This window comes from Myxocyprinus asiaticus, chromosome 24, assembly GCF_019703515.2.
Source record: "Myxocyprinus asiaticus isolate MX2 ecotype Aquarium Trade chromosome 24, UBuf_Myxa_2, whole genome shotgun sequence".
NCBI lineage: Eukaryota > Metazoa > Chordata > Actinopteri > Cypriniformes > Catostomidae > Myxocyprinus > Myxocyprinus asiaticus.
In genome coordinates, this window is record NC_059367.1 from 45,157,723 (window position 1) to 45,175,279 (window position 17,557).

Below are 17,557 nucleotides of genomic sequence, written 5' to 3' on the forward strand. Positions count from 1 at the left end.
GAAAATGTGTTTAATCCTGTTCAGAGGAGCTACGAGTTGCCACACCCACCAGTAAGTTCTGAATGTGCGCGATCTGCAGGTGTTGCTCGTTGATTTTTGTGATAGAAATGAGGCAATCTTAACAATGACAAAGCGGTAAAAATGTAAGAGAACATATTGAAAATGGGGAAATGACCCTGATATCAAGTGGTGGTTAATGCCAGGACTTATCTGTGGAGTTTTTCTTGGAGAAATTGCACTTTTGAGTTTCTCCCATGACCAGGACACTGATGCCTTTTGGTAGAAGTTTAATGCTGTTGAGAACACTGTGGGATATATTGTGAATTTGGCACTCATGGTGATCATAGTAGTTTCATAAAGTAACACGACTTAAACGTGACTCTTGAATTTGCTGCTCTTTCTTGATTCATGCACAGGATCATGGAATGATTGAAAATCAGCTGCATTACGTCCACAATGACAGCTATGTAGGAACTTTGACTGTTCTATGTATTGGTGAATTCACCTTACTTAAATGACTACAAAGATTTAAATTTTTCTTGGAATTTGGATTGAGCCATAATAGCGTAGGACAGATTATATATATCCTTTATATGACATATTAATTCAAAAATAGGCCTACTGAATGGCAAAAACATAACTGCAATCATAGCACAATGGCATACTTGCATTATTTGGCTTCTTGAAATCCCAGGGCAGCATATTTGTTCATTTTCTGTGCGTGTGTGTTTGTTTATATTTGTGAATAAAGAAAAATGGGTAAATGGAAAGGTTTTTGGAAACTTTATATTTGCGTCGCTTAATTTTGTTGCCAAGGTTGTAAAGGCAATGCTGTAGTATTATTGTTAATGTGCATTTCATTTTCATATACACTATTTGGGCGGTTTTTAATGCATTCAGGCAGGTTTTGAGCAATCATTGGGCTGGAAAATGTTAAACGAGTCTGGCAACAGTGCTAAGGATGCGACCAGAAATAAATTACATTTGTTTTACATAAAAATGGTTGGGCAGGGAATCATAAGGATAAGAAGAAAAAAAAACATAATGATTTTGGTTCCTTAGGAATTCTTTCATTACCTTTTTATTTAGTTAATTTAACTCAATAAAAATGCTAAACAAAAAGAAATGTTTTTACTACACATTGTCACATGATCAACCAGTCAATAACTACATTGCTTTAAAGGGGTCATGACATGAGGAATACAATTTTCCTTGATCTTTTGACATATAATAGGTCATTGTACTATAAAATCATACTTTTAAGTTTCAGAACTCAAAACTTCCTCCTCACTGCAAAAGAGCATTTGTTGAACCAAGCTGCTTTCACCACTTCCTCCACATTGTGATGTCACACTGTGGTAGACATTTGCATCTGACCTTCTAAATAACACCACATCAATGCCTAATTTACCTTTAATCACTCTCATAGCCCTCCCACTAGCAGTGAGATGGCAAGAGGGAGAGAGCAGATCAATCAAGAGCAGAGAGCCAATCATAACATTGGCCATTTACTGTCAAGTCATAAAGGAGAAGCAGCACCAAAGCAGCAAATTCACTGACTGAGGGTCAGAATTAGGGTGGAAATTATTATAAAAACCAAAAAAAACCAAAAAAAAAAAAAACCTTTACTAATATTTTGTGAACCTTAAGCAACATATTCAAATAATAAAAAAGGCATGCCATAACCTCTTTACGTCTAACATGCCTTAAGTGCAACTAAACCGATAACTCATTAGTTCAAGACTGATCATTTGTCCTTTTGACCAATTCATGAAAGAACCTATCCATAACAGTCATTAGTTCAGGAATCGTTCATACTGCCTGTTTGTTTTTGTCAGTGTTGTGTAGATTACTTCTAAAATGTAATCAGGTACTGATGACAAATTACAAAAATGTATCAGTTACATTGTCTTTTAGATTACACTTTTTAAGTAATCTATTACTTTTGGGTTACTTATTGCATGTTTTGTTGAAAGTCGAATCATTAATTTTAAATGTTTTATGGAAACATTTGTAAACATGAAATCAAACAGCAACTTGATTTGTTAAGTCTCTGAGTAAAAAAAAAAAGATGCTTATGATGATAACATTAATGAATTTTACATTTTAAGAAAATTTTTGTTATTTAGCAAATCAGGAATAGGGATTGGAATATTTTTATCTGGCTTTGAAATCAGTAATGAGTGAATGTCGCAGTGTGTTGTAGAGATAAACATGATATGCAAAACAGAGTTGGGATTTGTCTAAAAGTAGTAATACTGACTTAACAACTTTTGTGTGACAGTAGTTAACTGCTGCTGTTTATCACTATATTTCCATTCAGTTACTGTAAATATAATAGGGTGTTTTCTAGTTTATTACTGTATACCAAGTATAAATTTGTTCAGTTGAAATGTGCTGTAAGCGATTTTTTTTTCTTTCATGAAAAGGTATGCAAAAAATGTTCCTACTCCCTGAAAGATATCACTAAAGTAAGTGTCATGAGATATCTCACCATTCTCTGTGACAGCGCTAGACTTTGTAAACAGTGAACAAAAATGTGTCCGTGGGCCACGGTCTCTTACGCTTTCATTTTGCACTTTTTCATAGTGTTGTCGTTGCAGCAAATTATTGAGGCCTAATGCCATATTCTGATGTATAATTTGTCAGTTGAGGGCGCTATTTCACTACTGTTGTGCATGTGCCAATTTCAACGGTTTCGGTGTGGTGTTTTGGAAAGAGGGGGCATGGCTAAATCAACAGCTCAGTCTTGTGGAAGTTAGAACGTCTAAAATCGTATACAGCAGCTTTAATTTTGACACCATAATTGTTTAACTCTTACAGAAATTAATCATGGTTTTACTATAGTAATATTGTAGTAACATGACTGTAGTAACCATGGTTAATTTTGTGGTTACTATGGTTTTACTACGAATACCATGGTAAAATGATGGTTATTTTCTATAATTATGGGAATGTCGCCCTAGTAAATATATAACTATTAGGTGATATTATGGAATTTTGAAAAAAGAACTGATTGCAGAAGTTAACATCATCCAACTGTTATATTTCTAAAAATATTTTCTTCTTTAAACAGCTTCAGTGTAGTTTTTGTTAGTAGAGGTTTGTTACTTCTTGTTAGTAACTTGTAGTGTAGCTAACTTCTTTTTTTTTTTTTTCTTTTTTAAAAGAGTAGCTTGACTGTAGTTTAAATGGCCAAAGTTCAACCATGCATCTCTATGTGGCGCAACATAGTTAACTGTTAGCCAATCAGTTCATTCACATGTGACAATCGTCTTGCATCTCTCTCCTTGTCTTTAATTTAAATGGCTCAATTTTGTAGTTAAGCTGGTTTCTCTGCAGCACACTGTGTGAGATTTTTTCTCTGTAAAAAAGGTGCTCAGGTGGTTTGCTGGGGGTTCCTTCTATCAGCTTGTACGGTAAGGTCTGCTTTGGCCATGATGCATAGAAGCGCGTCTTAATAAGGTAAGCTTTTGCCAAATCTGGCTGGCCCACATCACTATTTTAGGTCATTAGATTAAATAAATCCATGCATAGCTAGTTTAAGTCACTAGTTAAATAATCTTCGGGCTTTCCTAGCTCAGGTACAAAGTATGAGTTAGGTCACTAGAGTTTAAGCTATTCGGCTAAGCAACTCGAGACACGCATAAAAATTTGTTAATTAGCATTACACAAACACTCAGTGCACACAGCTCTTCAGAGCAGCAGCAGTACATAAGTCTTGGCAACAGATCTGCTTGGTTGGGGGTTTGTGTTTATGTGTTATGCATTTGTGCAGCTTCCCTGCTTTGTAGGGGAATTGTTTGTGCAGCAGCATGCATCACATGCTCGATGCAGCAGGTCTTGCGTTTTGTCTCATTGTGCAGCAGCAGTATGTCCATATGCGAACTCCGTACTTGCTCTGCAGCAGCGAGGCAGATCTAGTCCACCAATATCCTATCAATGTCATACCCACATTCACATGCTAAATCTTTTCAAGAGTTAGCATGACTGAACTACTTTAAGTTTTGAGTAGCTTGGCAAGATACTGTTTCAAAGTAGCTTCCCCAACACTGTTGTACAGCCTCAATTATTCATGAGAAGGTGTAGCAGTCTTTCTCTTTATCACATTCAATTCAGACTGCCAACTCACAACTCAGATTCAGTAGCAATACCGCTTATGTATTTACACTGGGCAAACACGCATCGGCAGAAGAATGCAGACGGATAAGAACCATTTATGGAACCAACTGTCAAAATTAATCATTCAGCTCCTCACACCATGCAAGAAGCAGACGTGTGAGTGACAAGCTCTGAGCACTTTACTAAATTTTTTATTATTTTCCTGTTATAATCTGGTGAAATTTGATACACCCAGTTACACATTTGCTCTTTGCGGCATAACATGGCAAAGAAGTCAAAATCCTCAGGCTCTGGAGACATTAAAAGACACTTATGTGTTCAGGATGAAAGCCCCGACAGGCCTACAGACCGGGGACTCGATTTGGATGGCGCGGTGGGAGAGGAGATCCAGCGTCAGTTGTCCAATATGTCGGTGATTTTGACGAAGGTTCTTGCTGACTTGGAGGATCTCGCTGTAATACGTCGATCGATTATGGCAATGGAAATAAAATTCTCTGATTTAGTTACAAGAGTGACGGATGTTGAGAGACGAATCGATTGTCTGGAATCTTCGGAGAGGGAATTAACCGCTAATCAGCCCGCGACCAAAGTTGATTTGGAACATCTCCTTGAATTGCTTGAAGATCTTGAGAATAGAAGCCGCAGGAATAATGTTCGATTTGTTGGAATTCCTGAGCATGAGGAGGGCAGAGATATGGTGAAATTCCTAGACGAGCTTTTCCCGAGTCTGCTCGACATAACAGGCCACAAGCTGGAAATCGAGCGAGCTCACAGAGTCCCAGCTCACAGATTTGCTGAGGGAGAGAGGCCCCGATTGATTCTGGCCAGATTTCTGAGATCATCCAATAAAGATCTTGTGTTGCGCCAGGCGAGAAGCAAAGGGAAGTTTTCTTGGAAGAACCATAATATTTTCTTGTTCCCGGACATTGCGAGTTCGAAAAGAGAGAAACGCAAGCGGTTCAAGGAATGTAAGAAACTCTTACATCAGCAAAGGTCACTTTTGCTCTAATGTTTCCGGCCAAACTGAGAATAGAAATGAAGGACAGTCGCAAAGTATTTACATGTCCCAATCAGGCAATGTCTTTTATTGAATCAATGGGTGAGTGGGTCGACTCGCTGTACTTACTCTGGCTTTTGAGGAAGCTGGGCGTCATTTTGGTTTCTTTTTGCGAGCGCCTGGAGTTTGTTTTATGAATAACACTTTTCCTTAAAGAAACTTTTGCATTGACGAAAGATTACTTTTGCATTGAAGTTCCTGGCCAGTTTGAGAGTGGACACTACGGTTGACCGCAAAATATCTACATGCTCACACAAAGGATGTCTTTTATAAAGTTGACGGATTGTGTAAGTCATGGTATATACTTTTAGGTGGCCTCCGAGTGAATTGATTCGACCATCCGGGGAACCGGGATGCCGGTTTTGTTTCTTTTTGTATTGGTTCTGCCTAGCGGCTGGAGCTTGTTCTATTGAATAACACTCCTTTGGAACAGCTGTGGATTAATCTGTTCGTTCTTCGTGCTTATTCCTCCTGCTGTCTGGAGTTTGTTTTGTTGAGTATTTTTACGGGACATTGGAATGATTACGTCATCCGCTGAACTCATAACAGCTGGCTCACTGAACATTCGTTTGTCTGTCTGAGGAATCTGATCGGTTTTATATCGACTGGAATTTGTTTTGTGGAAGACCACACCTTTGAGACAGTTCTGTGAATGAATCTACACGTTCTTTGTGTTCATTCTTCCTATTGGCTGGGGTTTATTTTACAAAGTATTTTCTGTTATATAATTAAATTGAGCAATCCGATGGCAAAGTTGTTGTGGGGGCTCGTGGGCGTTCATGGACCTTTTGAGTTTAGAGGGATTGACACCGGTTGGTGCTGTCGTGCACGGGGTTAATGCGCACGTTTTTTTTTTTTTGTTGTTTTTTTTTCAGGGGGAAGTTCAGGGTTTGATTGTTTTACTAATGGGGAATGTGGTCTGTATAATTTTGTTTTTGTCACACAATTTATTTTTTCTACTATATCAAAATGTCAAATGTTAATATGAGTGTACTATCTCTCTCCACATGGAATGTGAATGGGTTGGGGCACCCCATAAAAAGAAGGAAGGTTATTTCTTTTCTTAAACGTAAGAACTATGATATAGTGTTTCTTCAAGAAACACATCTCTCCCCGCAGGAAGCTGAAAAATTGGGAAGATATGGGGTGGACATGTTTTTTTTAGTGCTGGCTCAAGTAAGAGCAAGGGAGTCATTATATTGGTAAATAAACATTTACAATTCAAATGTCTCAAACAGACTAAAGATAAATCTTTAGTGTCATTATTGTCTTTAGAGTCAATATTGAGAGTCATTATTGTTTTAGATGAAATTCATGGGCAAAGGTTGATTTTGGTTAATATTTACGCACCTAACGCTGATAATCAGGGCTTTTTTATAGATCTTGAAGGGATGCTGCAAACCACTGGCACCCCTCATGATATAATATTGGGAGGAGACTTTAATCTTTTGATGGACTCAGTCCTTGATCACAGTGAAGCAAAAGTGTGTAAACCCCAAGAGCAACACTGACACTTCATAGGATGTGTAAAAATCTTGGTTTTACGGATATTTGGAGACTTTTGAACACATCTGGTAGGGACTATACATTTTTTTCATCAGTCCATAAAATTTAATCTAGAATAGATTTTTTTTTATATATATATATCCAAATTCCTCATTTCATCTGTTGTTGATTGCTCAATTTGAAATATCCTAGTCTCAGATCATGCCCTGGTGTGTTTAGAGGTGTTGCCATATACAGAGAAAAAAAAATCATATAGTTGGTGCCTTAATGTGTCCCTTTTGCAAAATCCTGATTTCCAACAAATGTTATAGACTGAAATCAATGTTTATATGGAGACCAACTGGTCCTCGGTATCCTCTGTGGGCGTGGCTTGGGAGGCACTTAAGGCGGTTCTTAGGGGTCGGATCATACAGTATGCCTCATTCACCAAAAAATCAGAGTTGGAAGGAAATATTAAAAGTGCCGAGGCAGAGCTGAAGCGCCGTATGTCATCTGATGGCCTCAGAGAATTGACCCGATTGAAATATAGATATAATACTATTTTGTCACGGAAAGTGGAGTTTTGGTTATTCAGGGCAAGACAGTCATACTTAGAGCCAGGGGACAAACCAGGAAAACTTTTGGCTAGATATATAAAGCAGAGAGAGTCTTTTTCTACCATTCCCTCAGTGAAATCTGCTGGTGGTGAAATATTTACCTTGGCCATTGATATTAATAATGCTTTTAAAGAATTCTACTTTGATCTCTATAGTTCCACATCTTTGTCTACTGATGAAGATATTAGGAACTTTGTGGAACCATTAGATCTCCCTAAACTGACGACTGAGCAAAAAAATTCTCTTGATTCTGAGATAACCTTGGAGGAGCTCGATGAGGTAATTAAGGCCTTGCCTACAGGCAAGGCTCCAGGGCTTTCTTGAGTTTTTCAAATCTTATGCTACAGAACTGGCTTCACTTTTGTTAGTAGTTTATACGGAATCATTAAAGAATGGAAAGCTTCCTCCAACCATGACACAAGCCCGGATCAGTCTGATTCTTAAAAAGGACAAAGATCCAAGCGAGTGTAAAAGTTACCGCCCAATTTCCCTGATCCTGTTAGATGTAAAAATTTTGTCCAAATTTCTGGCTAATTGATTAAGTTATGACATCACTTATACATATAGATCAGGTGGGGTTTATTCGAGGCCGTAGCTCTTCTGATAATATTAGGCGTCTCATCAATATCATGTGGTCAGTAGCGAATGATCAATCTCCGGTCGCTGCCATCTCACTTGACGCCGAAAAGGCATTTGATATGGTAGAATGGGATTATCTTTTTAAGATTTTGGAAATGTATGGGTTCGAGCGTACATTTATTGGTTGGATTAAGTTACTTTATAGAAACCCTGTAGCAGCGGTACAAACAAACAGGTTAATTTCAGATTATTTTACTCTGGATAGGAGCACCCGGCAGGGTTGCCCTCTTTCCCCATTATTGTTCTGTCTTGCCCTGGAACCATTAGCAGCCGCGATAAAAAATGAGGATGATTTTCCAGGGGTGATTGCGGGAGGTGTGATAAAGCTTCTGCTTTTCACAGATTATATTTTATTATTCGTCTCCGACCCTACTAGATCTATGCCTTGCCTCCACAGAATTGTTAACTCCTTTTCCAAATTCTCAGGATACAAAGTCAATTGGTCTAAATCCGAAGCTTTGGCTTTGACAGTGTACTGTCCAGTAACGGCCTTCCAGCCGGGTGCCTTCCAGTGGCAAAAACAGGGAATTAAGTCTTTGGGAATGTTATTCCCAGCAAATTTGTCTGATTTAGTCAGAGTTAATTTTGATCCCTTAATAAAAAGGTTTTCGAATGATGTGGACAGTTGGGCTTCATTACACTTATCGATGATTGGGAAGGTTAATGTTATTAAAATGAATTGTATTCCAAAATTCAACTACCTGCTACAGTCTCTCCCTGTAGATGTCCCCCTCTCTTATTTCAAGCAATTTGATAGCATAGCGAAGTCCTTTATTTGGAATGGTAAGCGTCCCAGGTTACATTTCAATAAGTTACATAGGCCAATTGACAAAGGTGGGTTAGGCCTATCCAAGATTTTGTTTTATTATTATGCATTCGGTCTTAGACATTTGGCTCATTGGTCGCTTCCACCTGAGAGAGCCCCTCCCTGGTTTTGTATTGAACAGGAAGTTATTGCCCCTATCTCGCCACTGCAAAGCCTTTCGATTAAACTAGCCGGAGAGGTTAAGTCGCACCTTGTTATTTTGCATTTGCTCTCGATATGGACAAAAGTGTCCAGAGTGTTTAATTCTGATATTTATTTAAACGTAGCCTCGAGCATATGGCTGAACCCTAAACTATGTATTAATAAGTCCCCTTTCTGTTGGTCAGATTGGATTGTGAGGGGGGTTAATACACTTGGTGACCTGTATGAGGATGGAGTATTGAGATCTTTTGAAAATTTTATTCAACATTTTGGGATTCCCAGATCTCAATTTTATAAGTATTTACAGCTGCATCACCTGCTCTGCACTGTTTTTGGGAGTAGCACGCACCCCCCTAGAGCGGCAGATACTCCGGGAGTGGTGATTGCTGCTTTTGGGAAGGGTCATGAGGCATCAGTGTGATACTCCCTGCTAATTCAGAGTTTGGGGGACGGAGCTTTAAATTCTCTCAAAAGATTATGGGAGGAAGATTTAAATTTGTTATTGGAGGAGGGAGTGTGGGCTAGGATTCTAAAAAACATCAAGTCTGCATCTAGAGATACAAGGGTTCGCCTTATGTAATTTAAGATTTTACATAGATTTTATTGGACCCCCTCTAGATTGTATAGGCTTGGTCTTAAGGACACACCCATCTGCTGGAGATGCCATTCTGAAGATGGAGACACCACCCATGTTTTTTGGGGGTGTCATAAGATCCAAGAATTTTGGCTGAAGGTGCAAAGTTTTGTGTGTGATGTGTTGGGCACTCAGGTCTCGTTCTGCCCCAGACTCTGTATTTTGGGAGATGGGGAGGTCATGGATTTGGAGGATAAGTACATGAAGGACTGGGTTTTGACCAGTGTGATGATTGGTAGGCAGGTTATTTTGAGGAGTTGGAAGTCAGATGGAGCACCCTCGTTCCCGGAGTGGTGCGCGGAGATGGGGAGGGTGGCTGCCTTCGAGGAGGGGTCGAGCATAAGGATGGGAGTTAGGGATTCTTACAATAAGAAATGGGGGAATTATTTAGCATTTTGGGGGGAATCTCGAGGAGGGGCGGTGGAGGGAGTAATTTAGAGTTTCGTTTTTTTTTATTTATTTTTTTTTTATACTTGATTATTGTATTTTATTTTATTTTTTGTTGTTTTAGTTTTGTGTTTTTATCTGTGTGTGTGTCTATATTCTATTGACCACAGGGGTGTTCGTGGGGGGGTCAGGGTGGGGTGGGAGTTTGGTAGGGCTAGGGGATATAGTGGGGGTTTAATGTTTAAAGTGATTGATTCAATATATATATGTTGTTGTATTTTTTGTGTTAACTTATGAATAAAAAAAAAAGTTAAATTATATATATATATATATATATATATAATCATTCAGCTCCTGGATTTAACAAAGTTGAATGGTTCTTGATTCCCAACTCTTACATATATCTGTGATATCTGCACACTATAGCGGCACAAAACAGAATTGCCCCCTCCCTAGTCTTCCATTGGTCAAACAAACCAATAGGTGGGTGGTGCAGCTCCAAACTCAGTCATTGCTTTGAGCTGCATATTACTCATGATCTGTCTCTCTATTTTTAACAAACACATGAAGACAGAAAGAGTTTGCTGCTAACACTGAGTGGTGAATATCGAGACGGCAAAGCAATCACTGTCACGCGCAAACTCGAGGTGGGATGCGTTTACAGCTCAAAGCCAAATGCAAAAAGAGTAAGAAAGCATTTAAATAACATTTTATCATCTGATCAGTCCGTGTAGTGACCGGTTGGTAACCGACTCATGCTTATGTGATCTTTCGTCTCAGACGATTGAGTTTCTGTGGGAGAATGTGTCGCCTGTGGAGCAGCAGGGCTTCAGTGTGACTCCAACTCAAGGAACTGTAGATGCAGGACACAGACGCACCATCACTGTCACCTGGATGCCTCCTAATGGTCTCGCTGTGAGTATTAAGCTCCTGAAATATATTTATTTAATGGATGAATTGGGGTAGATAGTGAAGGAAAACTGTTTAAAAAGCATCCCAAGATGCACCTTAAAGATACACCCCATTTGTGTTAATAGTTTTCATTATTTTCATTCTAAATTATGGAAAGTAGTCATAATAAAGAATGAGTTGGTGTGTCCAAAAATTTGACTGCTAGTGTATGTGCATTCACTCTCAGAAGTGTGTATTGTAAGGTAGTCATTTGTGTGTGCGTGTGTGTGTGTGTGTATGTGTGTTTTTTGTCTTCAGCCGTATGCAGTCGTTGAAGCACATGCTCTGCTGACCATGAGAGGAGAGGAGACCGATGAATACAGCGTCATTCTAACAGCCCATACACATGCATAGAATTACATTTACAATGTTTGCTATTATTCATTATTATATCATTAATTAGTTATTGCATGATTACATTTAGCAATTTAAATCCTGACACTTATTGTCTGAGCTTGTGAAAAATGTTTTTATATAATAAAACATATATATATATACACAAACACACACACACACACACACACACACACACAGTCAAGGTGTTTATGCTGTAGGTTACTGGTACATATGATTTCTGATTTGCTTCCTTTGTACAATCAATGCTGTAAAACAAATATTTCAATAAACAAGGATTTTTTTTTAATATTCTTTTGTGGAAGACAAGGAGACATGTCTCAACGAACAGCAGCAAAAAAGCAAGAAAACTAAACAGGGACATCACAGCACTCACAGACAGATAGTCAAAGCTAATACTGCATAAATGACAACAGCAGCATCATAGTTTCATCCAGTGAGTATCAGCCAGAACCCATGACCATATACTAATAAACTTGTATAGAACTTATAAGCACATTATGTCTATATGTTATCTCAACCAAGTAAACTCAGCAAAAAAAAGAAATGTCCCTTTTTCAGGACACTGTTTTTTACAGATAATTTTGTAAAAATCCAAATAACTTTACAGATCTTTATTGTAAAGGGTTTAAACAATGTATTCCATGCTTGTTCAATGAACCATAAACAATTAATGAACATGCACCTGTGGAACGGTCATTAAGACACTAACAGCTTACAGACAGTAGGCAATTAAGGTCACACTTATAAAAACTTAGGACACTAAAGAGACCTTTCTACTGACTCTGAAAAACACCAAAAGAAAGATGCCCAGGGTCTCTGCTCATCTGCGTGAACATGCCTTAGGTAAGCTGCATGGAGGCAGGAGGACTGCAGATGTGGCCAGGGCAATAAATTGCAATGTCCATACTGTGAGACGCCTAAGACAGCGCTACAGGGAGACAGGAAAGACAGCTGATCGTCCTCGCAGTGGCAGACCATGTGTAACAACACCTGCACAGGATCGGTACATTTGAATATCACACCTGCAGGACAGGTACAGGATGGTAACGACAACTGCCCGAGTTACACCAGGAACACACAATCCCTCCATCAATGCTCAGACTGTCCGCAATATGCTGAGAGAGGCTGGACTGAGGGCTTGTAGGCCTGTTGTAAGGCAGGTCCTTACCAGACATCACCAGCAACAGCGTCGCCTATGGGCACAAACCCACCTTCACTGGACCAGACAGGACTGGCAAAAAGTGCTCTTTATTATTTATATGCATTGTAACTTTGGGAGGTGAGGGTTAATTTTTTTAACAATGGGGAAAATGTGTACAAGTTAGCCACCACTAGAAGGAGAGATAAAAATGGACGAAGAGTGTTCGAGCATATGGGGCAAGGTTCTGCTTAAAGGGATAGTTCACCCAAAATGAAAATTCTCTCATAATTTACTCACCCTCATGTCATCCCAGGTGTGTATGACTTTCTTTCCTCTGCTGAACTCAAACAAAGATTTTTAGAAGAATATTACTGCTCTTTAGGTCCAAATGAATGGTGATCAGGCCTTTGAAGCTTCAAAAAGGAGAAAAGGGCAGCATAAAATTAATCCATACAAATTAATGTCTTCTGAAGGGATCCAGTTAGTTTTGGGTGAGAACAGACCAAAATATAACTTGTTTTTCATTTTAATACTTGCCATTGCAGTCTCTAGGCACAATCATGATTTCAAGCTTGATTACACGTCCTAGTGCTTGACGCATGCACAGAGCATTAGATGGCACTTTAGGAAGTGTAATCAAGCTTGAAGTCATGATCACCAAGGAGACTGCTGTCAAGATGAAAAGTGAAACCATTTAACGCTGCTGGAACGCTTAGGAAACTCCGCCATCCATTGTTGAGGGAGGGGAGTGTGTACTGCTCTAGTACCAGAATCAGGTCTAGCTTTTGGTCTTTTTTTTTTTTAAGTAACCTTTGATTTATGTACACTCTTAAACACTATTTATTTGCATGATTTTGCACCTCTGCCAATAATATCATTTTGGCTTCCTGGTGTGATTGTCCTTTCAATTAATAACAGCTGGTTTCGATTGAACACGTTACTTACTGCATTTAAAATAAATACAAAGATGTGATTTGAAAATCTAAAGTAAATCAATCTATTTACTACTTTTTTACTAATGCAACTGAAGGCACACATCAAAACTGCTGCGTGCGTGCGTCTCTCTCTCTCTCTCTCTCTCTCTCTCTCTCACTCACTCACTCTCTCTCCCCACCGGTGGTTTGGACTGCCCTTTTATCCCCCTCCAGCTCTCACTGCAACACAAAACAGATGTTAGAGGTGATTTCCCACAGGTGTCAATCCTTACCGTTCTTCCTCTCCTGGCCTCAGATATCGCTCGGACACACCCACATCACCACATACCCCCATCGCCTGACTCAGGCTGGATGGCTCCCCGGCCTGTCACATACTACCCCCACATTTCTGGAGAGGAAATCCGCAACAGCCATCTGCACCCCTGGCCTGTGGACTACCTCGAACTTAAAAGGCTGAAGAGTGATCCACGCGTTGGTGTCCTTCAAGCAATAAAGCCACTGGAGCGGGGCATGGTCCGAACAGAGGGTGAAAGCACGCTCCAACAGATAGTACCAGAGGGTGAGGACCGCCCACTTAATGGCGAAACACTCCTCCTCTATGGTGCTGTACCTAGTCTCTCTCAGTGAGAGTTTACGACTAATATACAGCATGGGATGCTCCTCCCCCTCTCCACCATCTGGGAGAGTACTGCTCCCAACCCCCTGTCTGATGCGTCCTTCTGCAAGATAAAAGGGAGAGAGAAATCAGGAGAGTGCAATAACAGCCTGCCGCAAAGTGTAGCTTTCATCTGCTTGAAAGCCTGCTGACATGGCTCCGTCCACTGGACCAGATCTGGTGTCCCCTTTTTAGTAAGATCAGTCAGCAGGCTGGTGATGGTCGAATAATTAGGCACAAACCTGCGATAATAGCCAGCCAGACCCAGGAACTGTCTCACCTCCTGGTTTTTTATCAATTTTGGGCCGCACCTGCCCATGACCCAAGTGGAAGCCCAGATACCATACTTCCACCCACCCATTTGTTCACTTCTTTGGGTTTGCCGTGAGTCCCACCCATCTCAACGACCTCAGGACAGCCCTCAGATGCCGCATTACTGAAAATGACAATTTCATCCAGATAGGCAGTGGCGTAAGCAGTGTGCGGTCTGAGGATTCTGTCCTTGAGCCGCTGAAATGTAGCCGGGGCCCGAACAAAATGAACAGAAGCATCACGGATTGGTGTAATCCTGAAAATGCCGTTTTTTCATGGGATGTGGGAGTTAAGGGGATCTGCTAATATCCCTTTGTTAAATCCAGTGTCAAAGAAAAGTGAGCCACGCCTAACCGATCGAGCAGCTCATCAATCTGAGGCATCAGGTATGCATCAAATTTAGACATTGCATTGACTTTTCTATAATCCACACAGAACCAGACCGAGCTGTCGCTCTTAGGAACCAAAACCACCAGGCTAGCCCAGTCACTGTGGGATTCTTCTATTACCCCCATATCCAGCATGGCCTTTAATTCTTCCTGAACCACACTTTTTTTTGTGGGTAGGGACGACTACATACCAGTACCCCTGGGGTCGTCTCGATATGGTGCTCTATGAGATTTGTACGATGGGGAAGAGACAAGAACATGTCCGGTCCGAGCTCCTTTCTCTCCAGAACCACCGTCGCCAAAGTCACGGGGACCACCTCTCTCCACGGTTTTTGGAGGTTGAGGTGGTAAATCTGATGTGTTCAGCCTCTATCCGTTCGTTTCACCTTAAAGGGCCCTTGCCACTTGGCGAGTAATTTAGAGCTCAGTGTGGGGAGCAATACAAGGACTTTATCTCCCAGTGTAAATTCCCATAGCCGAATATCCCTATTATACAGCCAGCTTTGACGTTCTTGAGCCTGGAGCAAATTATCCTGTGTTAATTGCCCCAGCATGTGGAGTTTTGCTCTCAGGTCAAGAACGTATTAAATTTCATTTTTGCTGTTTGAATTTCCCCAAAGGACATGGAGCACGCCGCACGGTTGATGCCCATACAATAATTCAAATGGGTAAAACCCCATGGAGGCTTGTGGGACCTCTCGTACTGCAAATAATAGGGGCTTGAGCCACTTGACCAAAGAGCTATTGAAATTAGAAAGTTTATAAAATTCATGTAAAATCATGTAAGATGAAAATGGACAAACTAAAGGGTGTACAATATTGAAGGGTAGTGAGTGGACATTTTAAACCTTGGTTGACGTCAGTAGGTCACATGACCAAGAAGCTATTGAATTTCTAAATTTCAAATAATTCATTTAAAATCACCTGAGATTAAAATGGACAAACTAAAGGGTGTGCAATACAGAAGGGTAGTCAATGAACATTCTCACCCTTGTTTGAGGTCAGTAGTTCACATGACCAAGGAGCTATTGAAATTCAAATGTAAAAAAGTTTGTACTTTGTTTATGCTCCCTAACTAATTCAACTAGGAATACAGAATGCTGCTCACGTTTTCATTAGCTTTGGAAAGCGAATTAATGTCCGAATTGTGAAAATAAGACCTATGCAATGTTGTGTGCCATTTTTTCAATATCATGACACTTATTTGGAGTCTGTGGCTCAACTGGTTTGAAAGCTATTGAGGTTTGACAGTACGAATATCCATCGAATATCCAACCTGAAACTGTCTTTACCTCATTAGATAAAGTTGGCAAGGAGGCCCAGCCCACTGATGGGGGAAAGAAAAGCTCTGTTGTTACAGTCACTCATTCATTCGTATATGGAAAACGGGGAGAAATATCAGATAGAGTTGGCTATTTTAACAATAAAAACCTAACAAAACAACGTTGGGTTGTTTTTTGCACTTCAAAACAAAGAGAAAAAAAAAAACTCCGGAACTGAATTTTCATCGCCGGCCAACTGACCTTTTTCAGCCCCGCCTCTTTTCAGCGTGCCGCTCTTCTGCATTTTGTCATTTAACTTCCTGTTATTGAAACTACTGAGAAGAGTTGATCAAAATGGATTACATGTGGGAGCTCAAAGTATTTTTTCCCCAAGAGTTGATAGTGTGAGTTTGCACCACCCCTAACGTGAAAATGCTTGTAAAGTGTTTTGTTGTCACTCTAAATGTTCGTTTTTTTCCTACACTTGCAGAGGTAAACTGGATCTGGCAGATCACATTCAGACAGCTATGACACACTGCACTTTTTCATGATACTAGCATTTAATTGTTATGTGTAATTCCGCTTAATTTGTAGGTTTCAACTTGTTAATATTTTGGTCGAAATGTGTAGTAATGAAATTTCAAACAGTGGCAGATTGTAGTTCATTACATTAAATAAAGTTACATTAGAACTTTTTAAAATTAAATTAAATTTTTAAGAGGCTTATATGTGATCAAAATAGTTGTAAACTGAATATAAAATAAAACATAGACTTTCACATGTACGTACGTATGTGTGTGTGTGTGTGTGTGTGTGTGTGTGTGTGTGTATAAATATAGTGGCACTCCTTCCCCAGTCTTGGTTTAACACTCATAAAATCTGCTCACCTTAACCGGATCACAGTCGGGTGAATGACATGAAAAGATGATCAGAGGTGTCGTACAGAGATATTTTTAATGACTTTGTGTTGTCTCTTGGAGTTTCATGAGCACAGAGGCACATCAGTACGTCCACAGCATGAATGCAGGATCTTGTGTATTTATGAATGAAATACTTATTTAAAATCTTCCGCTCTGTTTCCAGTTATTATTACATCCCTTGAACACTTTAAAATACTCATGATAACTTTTGACAACTCTATAACCTGTAAATCCACTTTGTTAGCTAATTACCCTTTGACATAAACACCATAGATATCTATTTAGAAAACGCTAGACCTGAAAAGACCAAAGTTTCAAGATGGCTGCACGCTAGTTTCTCTGGCGCAAAAGGTAAAAACGTTTTTAATTGCTTTGTTAATTGATTGTTTATCATAGCTTAATGATTGCAAACTGCTCTGCAACAGCTGAAAACACTCACAAGCGTGCCCCCCCCCCAGAATGCTTTAATATGCCTCTCAAAAATATACACTGCGTGCACAATTATTAGGCAAGTGAGTATTCTGATCTTATCATTATTTCCATGCACATTTTCCAACTGCAAACCTTATAAACTTGAATGCTTATTGGATTCAATCATTTTCAGGTGATATGTATTTGTGTAATGAGGGAGGGTGTGGTGAAAGTGACTAACACCTTATATCAATGTGTGCATAATTATTAGGCAGCTTCATTACCTCAGGTAAAATGGGCCAAAAAATAGATTTAA

General features: G+C 39.7%; 1 protein-coding gene across 1 annotated transcript in view; it reads left to right on the plus strand.

The window, feature by feature from the left end:
- cfap74 (cilia and flagella associated protein 74) overlaps positions 1-11,481 on the plus strand; it is a 123,305-nt gene extending 111,824 nt beyond the window's left edge. Inside the window, exons 36-38 of the mRNA XM_051652871.1 lie at positions 10,479-10,594; positions 10,689-10,823; positions 11,118-11,481. Coding sequence (XP_051508831.1) covers positions 10,479-10,594; positions 10,689-10,823; positions 11,118-11,213 — 347 coding nt within the window. The 3' untranslated portion in view covers positions 11,214-11,481. The remainder of the gene's footprint in view (positions 1-10,478; positions 10,595-10,688; positions 10,824-11,117) is intronic.
- The last annotated feature ends 6,076 nt before the right edge of the window (positions 11,482-17,557 follow it).